General features: G+C 31.3%; 1 protein-coding gene across 2 annotated transcripts in view; it reads right to left on the bottom strand.

Annotated features, from left to right (window-relative positions):
- Positions 1 to 13,053, bottom strand: part of TBC1D15 (TBC1 domain family member 15) — an 89,593-nt gene that overhangs the window by 40,177 nt on the left and 36,363 nt on the right. For both annotated transcript variants that reach the window (XM_074270529.1, XM_074270530.1), the window contains exons 4-5: positions 12,847 to 12,985; positions 6,214 to 6,424 (exon numbers count right to left, since the gene is read on the bottom strand). In XM_074270529.1, the coding sequence (XP_074126630.1) occupies positions 6,214 to 6,424; positions 12,847 to 12,985 (350 nt within the window). The remainder of the gene's footprint in view (positions 1 to 6,213; positions 6,425 to 12,846; positions 12,986 to 13,053) is intronic.

Below are 13,053 nucleotides of genomic sequence, written 5' to 3' on the forward strand. Positions count from 1 at the left end.
ATTTAAGTTTGTCTTTTTTTTCCCCCCAATGAGAAGAAAGTGAAAGGGAGAGAAAATGTGTTAATAAAAAAGTGAAATTCATAAATTCTTAAAACAAATATGTATCAGCTATCTGTAACTAGTTTATAGTCACAGAATTATTATGTCCTTAAGAGGCTTAAAAGAAATGAAATCCAGAAGTTGCCCCCAAGCAATGAAATCACAAGTCGAATTGCAATACTGTCCCTAGTTTTTTTTTTCCCAATTAATTTTTTAAAAATTATATTCTGTGCTACTATTAATAATATTAACAAGACTGGCTATTCTTGTCATAAAAATACATTAAGTACAAAAGAAGATATTTATCACACTTTCTAAAAAGCATTTTTGTAAGGGTTCTAATTACAATTATAGGTTAGTCTAGATGGACTTTCTAACTCTTGAATTCTATAATTCTACTCCCTTATTCACAATCACAAACAAAAAATTTATGTACATACATATAACAATATTTTAAATTTGCAGTTTTTAATACTTGCTCCAGTTCTGGTGGCAATTCTTTGTACAAGTTTCTCTTATAGCCAAAACAACATTAAGTCCATTAAGACTGACAGCTGAATAATTTTGAATAATCAAATATTTTTAATGCCTAAATCATAAAAGTTTCATTTTTTTTTCCAACTTCTAAAGTTTTTGCTCAGGAAGGTAATTGAAATAAAGCCACAACTTTTAGGTCTATAAAACAAAAATTTAATTTGTTTCATTCTACCTACAGTACCTATTTTATTATAAATGTCTGAGATAAGAACTTTAATAACAGTTATCTGTTTTTCAATTCTAACATTACTGGATGCAACAGTAATTCTAAAGGATATGAAGTCCAAAATAGAATCTTGCTGAGAGACAGAGAACATACAGTTCTCAAACTTCCTAGGCAAAAGCAGTTTCTAAGTCTTTGAAATTGCTAAAAGCAGTAAAAGGAATAAAGGCTAAGTGTAAAGGGAAAATCCTAAAGATATTGCTACAGTTTCTCTAAATATCTATTTGGTTCATGTTTAATGTGGGGACTTACTGAGGATATGCAACATTATAGATTAGATATTCAAAATATAAACTTTTTTTTAAAAAGAAAACAGTAAAATTTAAGCACAGCATTTTCAGCAAGAAAAACTTATTCCATCTTCATCAAGAACATTTTAAAAATTCAATTAAACTTCAAGAGGCTTTAAATGGAAGATCAACAAATACAGTAATATTTCTCTATCCAAAGATTTCTTTTTTACAATAGCTCACTCTGTACTTAGCACGGAGCCAGACACAGAATAGCACTTGATGCAAGCTTGTAGAGAGATTGACCCTACTCAGAAGGAGCAAGAGAAAAGAAAAAACCTCTGAAAATGAAAGCAGCAGGAATGATTCACCTATATATAGGTTCAAAAAGGAATAAATTTCACATGTGTGAGATGGGAGAAATATGGCCAGACTGCAGTTTTCTGGAGGGAGGAAAAAGGACACTGGAGAGGTTTTTAGTGCCTTAGATGCACAATCTGAGTCAAAAGAATCACCTGAAGCTTCATTAATAGAAATACAGCAACCAGAAACAAAGAGATAACAGGCCTGCTATACTTTGCCATAGTCACTCCACATCTGTGTTCAGTTCTAAACACCATATTTTAATTTTAATTTTTTTTTTTTTTTGCTAAGTCAGTTGAAGTTAAATGAAGGGTCACACAGCTAGAAATATTAAGTGTCTGAGACTAGATTTGAACTCAGATTTTTTAGACTTTTTAGAAATAACAATGATGTGCTGAACAGAGAGCAAGAGAGTAGTGAAAAGCTTCAAGTTCCTGACTCAGAATGATCACTTCAAGGACTTAAGAATATTTAACTTTGGGGAACATGACTGACCTAGAGAGCACAATAAGGAACAATAGGTAGGCACGGTAAAGAAATAAATTTAGATTTAACATAAGAAAACAAAAACAAGTGAAAGCTATCCAAAAGTGTAATAGGCTATTCCTTAGAGGTCTTCAAGCAACAACTGGATGACGTTTTGTTTTTGCAGTTGCTTTTTAATTACATGGCCACTGAGGTCTTTTTCAATTCTGAAATTATATGATTTAAAAAGAAATAAAATGATAGCAATCAGATGCAGCAGTCAGCAATAGACACAGATGATGATAATAAAAGAACTACATCAGTTTAGGAAATTAAGTCATAGAAGGTATGTCTTAATAGTTCTTGAGTCTGTACTACTGTCAGGTCAAAGGCATGCCAAACCTTTGTATAGCTCACCTGTGTGGAGAGGGTAAAGCTAGAAGGTATCAATGTGTCATGTTAAAATAAAATGAGATTAATAGATGAACAGTTACATAGCTCATTCTGAAGAAAGAGGCTGATTTCTTGTAGTATTTGTCAGTTTCTTTTCATACCTATCAATGCTATGTTCAATCAAGATGTAGGAAATATTTTTGCAGAAGAATTTTTTTTTTTCCTGAGGCTGGGATTAAGTGACTTGCCCAGGGTCACACAGCTAGGAAGTGTTAAGTGACTGAGACCAAATTTGAACTCTGGTCCTCCTGAATTCAAGGCTGGTGCTCTATCCACTGCGCCACCTAGCTGCCCCCTGCAGAAAAATTTAAGAGAAAACTAGCATATGATACAAATAATATAAATAATTTTCAAGTCCATCATAATAGGATGTTGTTTCTATTTAGAATACTGTTCAAAATAAAGTACAAAGGAAAATTTGGAGAAAACTACAGCCTAGTAATATGTCTAAAGAAGGTTCATTTTTTCATGAAGAAGTTACAAGTTTTAAATCAAGTTATCCCCATAATAACCTAGAACAAATGATCAAACTGCTCCTTCACTCCTCATAGACAAATTCAAGATAAGTAGCACACAAGAATTGTCACAAGTTGCTGAGAAAGTGCCTATGTTAATTTTTTTTCAGAGATATAAATTATTGATAACATGCTGAATGGTGCTGACAAAAAGTACATAACTGATAATAAAAATATAATTTTCTGGACGATAATAAAATTACCTGGAAGATGGCTATTTCTGATTTTTTTCTAATCTAATTAAAATTTCCAGTTATACTGTCTAAGGTTATCCAGACACATGTTTCACTCAACCTTCATAAGATAGAAGCAAATGACCAAAAAGAAGGATAACATCAAGAGCCTTTTCAAAAAAACAAGTTCAAGGACAAATTTCTTTTCCAACTACATAACACAACAAAAAATTTTAGAAATATAATAATGACTGTTAAGTCATCAAGAAAAGATAAAATTGTATATGTGTGTGTGTTTATGTTTACACTTATTATATGTGTGTATACATACACACTTAAACCTCTAAGAAGACAGAAAATATTCTATTATATTTTATAAAATTTTACGTAAACAAACCCATTAAAATGTTAATCTCCAGCTAGCTATTCAGAAAATCTGGAAAATTAAGGTTACTCACTCTCTATTTCCAAACTATTTTAAGAGAAAAAATACAACAAATGACAAATACCAAATTATCATATTAACTTACTTTCTGTAGCATACAATCAATTAATCAACAAGCATTTATTAAGCAATTACTATTTGCCAGATGCTGTTAGCTACTAGTGTTATAAACACAAAAATGAAACAATCTTTACTCACAAAGAGTTTACATTCTAAAATGTAATGTATCATCTTGCCCTTGATTAAAAACTATCTTACCAAAAGAAACCTTAAGACATCACCAACACATCCACCTCATTTTATTAATGAGAAACTTGCTCCCCAGGAAGGGAACAGATTTGCCCAGTTTACAGAACAAGAAGCAGAGCTTCTGATTCCCAAATCTACTAAATCACACTGCTTTATGTCAATAATAAAGTCACTAACCCTCTTATGCCTTCATTCCTTATTTGTAAAATGGGAATTATAATAATTATAACAACATATAGGGGTTGTGAAAAAGTGCTTTGTAAATGGTATGTAAAAGTAGGTTATTTAAAAATTAAAATAAACAGTATATCTTATCTATGCTCCAAAACCCTAAAATATTTTTTAAAATCTGAATTATTAAAATAACTACTTCTTTTAAATATTCTCATAAAAAGGATACCTCAAAAGGTATGATTCTAAACCCTAGAAAACAATTTTAGGTATTGTGGTTCCTTTTTTCACCCATGATATAAAGAGGGAAATTAATAGTAATAGCTACAGACTGCTAGATGGTACCTAGGTAGATAAAAGTTCCAAGTGTAGAGTCAGGAAGTCATGAGTTCAACTCCAGTCTCAAATAATTACTAGCTGTGAGACTCTGGGCAAGTTATTTAACATTGTTTGCCTCAGTTTCCTTATCTGTCAAATGAGCTGGAGAAAACAGCAAACCACCCCAGTATCTTTAACAAGAAAATCACAAAAGGAATCACAAAGAATAAGACATAACTGAAAATGACTACACAACAATATTTATGCAATATTTAAAATTTACAAAATATTTATATTGTCATTTGAGGCCAATAACAACCCTGAGAATTATATTCCAGATAATTATAAATTAAGAAAATGAGACCGGAGAAGTTATACAACTCTCCTATGATCACACAGCTAACAACTTTTGGAGAAAGGGTTGCATACAAGTCTTCCTAATTTCACATTTAACTAAATGCCCATTATGAGATAACTTCCTCTCTGAAAGCATTTGGTAGTTTTTTGGAGGGAAAGGGTAGAGGAAGGCAGGCAGGGGTATAGATAGTATCACCTAGATCTGTGATTTTATATAAAAAAGAAATTTCCCATGTAGACAATCTCCTCCAAACGAAATCTACAAATCATTTATAGCTTTCTGTTTTAAATAACAATCTGGCCCATTTTCACACCGTCAGTATTTGCATCAAAGGCAGAGCTTATCCTCAACCTTCTTGTCTCTAAGAATACTCTAGCCACTTTGCACACTCAAAAGTATAGCTTCTAATGCTTCTGAGAGCAGGGTTTTTCTAGAATGACAAAACTCCTATCAGGGCTGGTTGGCACTTGCTTGACAAAATTAGAGCTAAGGGCACTATATGGTGAAATGACCTGTCCAGGGCCAGATCGCTATGAGGTATTAAACTGAATTTAACTCAGGTCTCCCTAGCTCTTAAGATAATTTGTTCTCTCTCTACTATCCCTTTTCTTCTTCTACTAAACTGAAGAAACTAAAGTTATAATTGAGTCAATAACATTGCTTTATTTTCAGCATATAAAGAAAAAAATAACAATTTTCCTTCATTAGGGCGCCAATATTTATCTGTTTCGGATCTACCTAATAGTTAATCTCCTGTTCATCTTAATCATTTAATGTCATAAGTTAATATTAAAGAGTCTTTGCTAACAAGGAACAGAAGCATACTAGACCCGTGTCAGGAAGAACCTAGGTATGAATCCTACTTCTACAATTTGCTAGCTTTGTGAAAGTCATCAAATCTTTCTAAATCACAGTTTGTAAAATGTATAGTTTTACTAGTCATACTGTAGCATTATTTTAAGTGTCAAATGAAATTGAAAATCACAATACTATATGTCAATTATTAAGTCTCAGGTTTTAGATTAGATCTGTATTTTATCAGTACTTCCCCTGCCCTTTATGGTTCCAAGCTCAAGCCTCACCTCACACATAACTTCTAACTCAAAAGATATTAACTACATCTGACTTCTTTGCCACTAAGAATAATGAGCAGTCAGAGGCTATGATTAAGAATTATCTCAAATTCTGCATAATGATGTTAGAAAAACATAGTATACATAGGCACTATTACATTATCTAAATTATTTCTAAACCTGTGTAATCCTATCAGACAAAGTTTTACTAAAAAGATTAATAGGTTATTTCTCACATTGAAAATTTTGTGTTCTATTCCACTTGTAAAAAAGAATTTAAGATTTCATGTTTATTAAAAAAAAAGGTATAATAAATAATAAAAAATTCAATAAGCTATGGTACTGCAGTTTAGTCATAGTAAACATGGTGCTATTCTTTTAAGATGTTTTAATTTAACATCATTAAGTTTAATAAGCATAAAAACACATACAACATACATACTGAAGATATGATTAATGACTAAAATCCAGGTCATAGGGGAAAAGAATACAGCAGGACTGAAGCAACACAGCCTTCAGATAATAAAAAACTGAGAATACTTCCACCTATAATTATTACAAGAGCTGAATTTGAAAAAATATAAAATAATGTAATACTTACTCACACAATACCACATATTTTTCAAGAGATTCAATCAGTAGTTTGCTATCTCCATGATGAAAATGAAGAGCAGGGAGAACGACGTCATCCTTTAGACAGAATACCAAATAAGACCAGCCCATACCCTCTTTGTTTTGCTTGATTGACTTCAGGTCTGTCAAACTGAACAGGAATGACCATTTGCTTTTCCCATTCGTATGACTTGGAGCATCTTAAAAACAAAAAATCATGCCATAATATTTTGTTCACCTTTTTAAAAAAGGTATTAATCAACCACCTCATGACTGCCTAATAAAAATTTTCTGCATCTATATGCATTATAATAAGAAAATCTATGCTTTCCCACCTATAGTGAATAGTGCAGGATATTCACTCATGTCAATTTTCATGATTGCTCCAGGACTTAAACTTTAAAAAATTTATTCTTCCTTGCTTTGAATAATTTTCCCTATTTTCCACATTCTATAAAAAGTCACCCATAAGCTTGGAAAATATTTCCCTATCTGTTGTGGCACATATTTATAAAGTTCTCACCTGGAATTAAGATTCCTTAGTCTCTTGAAAGTATCCACACTGAATAATAATGGTTAGTAAGACTTACACACACATACGTGTGCATGTGTGTGTGTGTGTGCATGTGTGCACGCAACATGAAGATGCATATACATGGAAGAGTGATAATGGATACAGGGAAGTAAATGACTAAAGCTGGTTCTGGGTTCTAATACATGCTCCACAATTAATTAATTACATAACTCTGGGAAAGTCATAACCTCTCTGGCCTTAGTAACTTTTTCTAGAAAAGAGGGGGGAGTTTGATTAGATAATCATAAAAGCCTTTACAGTTCTAAAAGTATAATTTTAAATATTTATCAATATAGAAGTACTATAAAATATATTTACATTCTAATTTTTGTTTCTATTGTGAAAGACAACTTGCTTAACTTTTTTTAGATCATTGTGATTTTATGAAAATTTTCATAAAGTATAAATGAAAGTACCTGGAGAGGGATAGTGGAGAAAAATCTCTGCCAGTCATCGTATGGCTTCACACATTAATAAGGACTTAAGAAATGCTTTTTCACTAATTTATTCATTCCCTCTCAAAATTTTCATAACATTACAGTGATGTTGAAAGAGTTAACCAAATTAATAACTCTCACAATAAAATTATGCACAGGATGTAAATTACAAGTAAGAAACTATCAAAAAATTCTTTAAAGTAATACTGGGTTCCACCTAGGAAATGAGAAACATACAACTCTATAAAAAGTATCTAATGTTCAAAAATATCTCATATTAAAATGTGAAACAATAAATCAAGACCTCAATCCAAAACAGGTAAAAGAGATGTATAAGTGTGACCCTGACAGAATAATTTCCTAATAGTCATTTGGTTTATTTCAATAAATAAAACACTTTTTAAAAAGAAAAATCATATTATTCAAGTTCAAAACCCAAAAGGAATCTGTTTTAAGGCTCTTTTTTCTTGACTTAGACTAAAACTGATATCTAACTTACTTGACTAAAAGTGATTAATTAATGTTAAAAGACAGCTGTGCTAGAATTTGCTTATTCCTGACAATGGTTTTCAGGGCTCAGGGCTACACCTCCATTTCACAACAAAGTATAGGAAGCCTTTGTGTAAACCTCTGTACTTGTTATATTTTAATTTATATGTGTTTTCTCATTATCCTCAATTCTAAAGCTAATCCCTCTGCACTTTTTATTCTTTTTCATAAGCTCCAGAACTTTGCTCCAACAATCATTCCTTCCATCTCACAAGTCTTCAAATTCCCTCTACACTACTGTCTTTCCATCTGCCTACCAAGATACTCAGGTCTCTCTACTTCTTTAAAATCTTTCTCTTGGCCCCTATAGACCATCCAGCTGTTTTTTCCATTATTCATCTCCATTTCACTCCTACATTTCCTGAATAACCCACGTAAATCTGACATCTACATTTTCTCATGACCAAGCACTCTCTTAAATCCACTGTAATCTAACTTTCACTTTCAACTATTCTCCTTATCAGCTTATCCAAGTACTTTTTAAAGTTTTCTTATTCCCCAATATCTTGACAATGCTGATTAATCTTTATTCCTAGACACCTTCTCTTTATATAGCTTCAAAAATCACATCCTTCTGATTCCCTTTCCTTAAACTGCTTCTCTTTCTTGTCTAATTATTCTTTTTATGTCCTTTAAGACTCATTTTATTCCCAGTTCCTTAATGGTTCAAATTCCTGTCTTGAACCTTTCTCTTTTCTCTCTACATACTCTCCCTTGCAGTTTGATTCATTCTCATTGCTTTACAGCTAAATTCCATAAAAATGACTCCAAATTCATATTTGCAATCTTGATTCCACTTCTCACTTCCAGACACAAATATCCCAATGTCCTAAGAGGTGTTTTCTACTTATTTGTGCCACCAGTATCTCAACTTTGAATTGTCCAAAACCAAACATTTTCTGTTTAAATTTTATTTCTGCCAGTGATAATCATTAATGTTCAAAATTCAAGTGCAATATTTTAGCCTCTCAAATCCAACTAGATGCTAAATCCTATCAGTTTCATCTCTGTAGCACTTTTCAATTTATCCATATCTCTCTATTCACACAATCACTCTAATACAGGCCCTCCATTCCCATCAATCTAGGACTATGGGTTTTTTTGTTTGTTTTGTTTTTTTTAAACTTACTCCAATAGCACCTTTATCCAAAGCCAGAATAACATTTCTTTATGAATATATCTGGTCATGTCATTTTTATGCTCAAAAATCCTTAGTACCTGACAAGGTTTAACATCTTTGACTAGCTTTCATGGCTCTTCAGAATCTAGTACCAACCTACTTTTGCAGGCTCTTTCAATATTTTTGCCCTCCAATCGATCAACAAGCAATCATTAAGATAACCTAGAACTATTCTGTTTCTCAAATATATGCTTTAATCTATTTCTGTGCCTTTGTTCATGCGATCCACTATATCTATGATGATTCCCTCACCTGTCAAATTCCTAGCTATTCTCTGCATCTCAACTTAAATGGCATATTTTCCATAAAGCTTTCCTTGTTTTCTCCTATTAGGAATGCTCTTCTCTCTTAAACCTCATATAGTTAAACTGGAAGAGATCTTAAGGATCATCTAGTGTAACCCTCTTATTTTGAACAGAAAACAAACTCAGGTGTAGTTAGTTTGATTTGCCCAGAATCAAAGAAGTTAAAATTCAGAAATATAATTTCAACACAAGTCCTTTGTTTCTTGAGCTAAACATTCTTTTCAATGTATCATATTGTTTCTATTTCAATTTTCTGCATATGTGACAGTCCCCTACTACAGTGTATATACCACTACATCAGAAACTACAACTTAACTAAACTCTGTGATTCCCCCAAAACCTAATATCGTGTTTGCAGTGGGAACTTCAATAAATGTTTCTTGAATTTATCAGCTAAATTGAATGAACCAATAGATACCAATCCTAGGAAAATCAGATGTCATGAAATATACAGTTAAGAAAATTCCTGAAGAGTCAAGATGAAATCCATAAATATTCTCATGCAAAGAGGTAGTTGCTGTAAAATTGTCATAATTCACATCAACCTGGAGAGAGTTCAGCCAGTGCCAAACTTTAGAAAGGCCAATTTGTCGCCAAATTATAACTTCATCACATTGATTTAACTAGTCTAATTTCCAAGTCCATAGTTTAAGTTGCAGATACATAAATTTCACATAATTTTGTTTGAAAAGCACTTATAGAGCATAGGGAAAAATAATAAGCAATTGTTTTCCTACCCTTTCCTAATAAGCAATTATCACTATCTCTTGGTAAATGAAAATATGACACTACCTGAAGGAAAGGGTTAACAAAAACAAAATCTATAATGAAGATTCATTTTTCAAAGACATCAATGATATCAATATAACAAAAACTAACAAAATAGTGGATAATGCTTTAAAACTCATAAATCTCCAAAAAGATATTCATTCAAAATAAGGAAACAAGGTTAAATTGAAAATATAGTTTAATAACCAGAAAATATTGAAGAGTTCACTCCATGTTTGAGCAATATAATTATAAGTAAGCTTATTTCCCGTTTAATACAAAAAAAAGCAGATGATACAATAAATGCAGGAAAAAATGCTTCTTGTTACATTTCATTACATTAAATTAGGAATGAAAGAATAAGAGAAACAGTTACATATTAACATAGTACAAGATCAACAGAAAAATAAATCTTCAACCTAGCATTGTAATAATATCTGAAAAGACAAAAAGGAAAACTAATATCCTAAAAACCAGAATTTTTTGTGGCTTTTCCTATGAGGAGAACCTGATAAAAGAAATTATTTTCTTTTTCCTTTGTTGCTATTACAAAAACAGGTAGTGAAACAGTGTTAATTATATGCATTGTACTTAATATATCACCAACTCTGTGTGATATTCTGAAGAACTGACATGGACAATAAAAGCTTTTTTGTATATCACAAAAAAAAATTAGGGTGGAAAAAAACAAATCTTTACTTTTAACAATAATATATATTTTTAAGTGAAAAAGACTAGTGTTAGTGTTATAAACAAATTCTGGTCCCAATATACCATTTAGCTATTTTTATACAACAGGGTCTCAATCTTTATTAATTACACAATAAAAGTCCCTCCTCTTGAATGTTCCACTGCAATCCTTATTTGGCATTTTCCTAAATTATATACTCTTAATAAAAAACTGTAGCCTCAAAGTAATAATTTCAACTCTATTTCAAACTGCTTCCTTCTCTTCCTGAGTTCAGAAATATGGAATAATGATAATAATGGCTATCTTTTTTTAAACAGTTTCTCAGCCTTTGTTTTTAGTCTCTCATGAGATCTATCAAAAATAGTCAACACTTTGAAACTTTATTACTTTATGGATGGCATATCAAAATCCTACCCTGCTGTCTTTTCTTAGGATTCTGAAGTTCTAGCGAAATCTCTTCCTAAATTAGAGGTAGAATGCTATAAAAGACTATATTTAAGAACTGCAAAATCACAGATAATATTCCTGATTTCTCTAAACAAGAGCTTATCACCCAAAAACTTCAAATTCTTGCTTAATTACAAAAATCATTTTCATCAGAAACAATTTTGTCTGCAGTATGACTAAGTTAACAAAATCAAATCTACAATCCACATTAAAAAAAATTCTACATTTCTTAATATTTACTAAATAAATGTGCACAAATATAGTGTGATTATCTCAGCTAAGATCTAGTCAGCTTATTCATGATGTGAATAATTCAACAGGCAAAAAAAAAAAATTTTTTTAACTGCTCCCTTAAAAATATTAACACGAAAGGCCCAGTATAGAAGGAGCCTGGAGCTTAAAATCAGGAAAATCTAGGTTCAAATCTAGCTTCACATGCTTACACACTATGTGGCTGTAAGCAAATCACCAAATCTAGCTTCACATGCTTAAACACTATGTGGCTATAAGCAAGTCACTTAACCCTGCTTGCCTCAGTTTCCTCATCTATATAAAATAAATTAGGGAAGGAAATAGGGAACTATTCCATTATCTTTGTCAAAAAAATTCCAAATAGGGTCGTCACAAAGAATCAGACACAAGTAAACAAGTTTTAAAAATCTCACAACAGTGACCTCATCCTTTTAAAACCAAGTTTTCATAGCATAAGCTAATGACTAATGTGTTCATTAGTTTTTGCTGAATTGTTCTCCACATCCCTCCCCATTTTTTATTGCTACAAGAGAAAGAATATGTATTAAAAATAAATTTATTTAAATTTTTTTTTTAAATCTGAAAAGGTATAGTACCATAAATTTAGAGTTCAAAGAGATACCAGAAGCCAACTAGGACAATGACCTCAATTTTACAGATAAGAAAACTAAGGCCAAAGAAAAGTTAAGACTTTCCCAGGGTCACAGAACTAAATCAAGAGGAACCCAATTCTTACTGCCTCTGATTCTAGCATTTTATACCATCCTATCTCAAAATGTTAATAAAAAAACTTATAAGTAAAATAAATGGAGATATTTTGTTTAGGTATAATAATCTTAATTACTAAGACCCTTTATAACTCAGAGATTCAGTGGTTCTGTGATTTTAGAATAAAAGTTTATAACTGTGCTTTACCAGATCATCAAAAAAGACATAAAATTTTTGAATAAAATAAATGTCAGATTACTAATTTTATTTGAGTTTTTCTTTAGACTACAAGAAAACTAATTTCACACAGATAACAGATAGATACATTTTAAAAAATACACTGAGATACTATGTAGACATTGCATACCTCTGAACTTACAGAATTGTCTTTTCTTCTGCAGTTGTACCTTCCATCTCCCTCAGTATGTTAATTAATGCAGCAAAGATATTGGATAATTATAATGACAATCTAATGGATTTTTAAAAGTAAAACAATATAACCCTAAAAAATGAAAATCTGTATGTTACTACAAAACATTTCTAAAATCTAATACAGATAAATTTCTATGATTGTGGTCCTGGTTGGGGGATTAATAAAAGCACGTAATCCTTCTGCCTAGGGAACAAATTCATTCTTTTAATTCCTAAATAAAGAGTATTAAGTATATGTTTCTGGAAATAGTTTTAAGTTTTGAAAGAATTCATTTATACCTCCATTAGTATGTGATTTCTTTTTAAATGAAACTGTGTTGACCATGTCCCACTCTGCTTCATAACTGGTCAGATGTTCTGATCCCCGAAGAATTCTCTCTTTAGGGGTCTGAGTCCATTCCACAACTGAACTGGAATCCTAAAATAATTTTAAAATATTTTTTACCAGAGTTAAATTTTAATCTATAAAATTTATTAACACACAAG

The sequence above is a fragment of the Sminthopsis crassicaudata genome, chromosome 5 (genome assembly GCF_048593235.1).
Source record: "Sminthopsis crassicaudata isolate SCR6 chromosome 5, ASM4859323v1, whole genome shotgun sequence".
NCBI classification, from domain to species: Eukaryota; Metazoa; Chordata; class Mammalia; order Dasyuromorphia; family Dasyuridae; genus Sminthopsis; species Sminthopsis crassicaudata.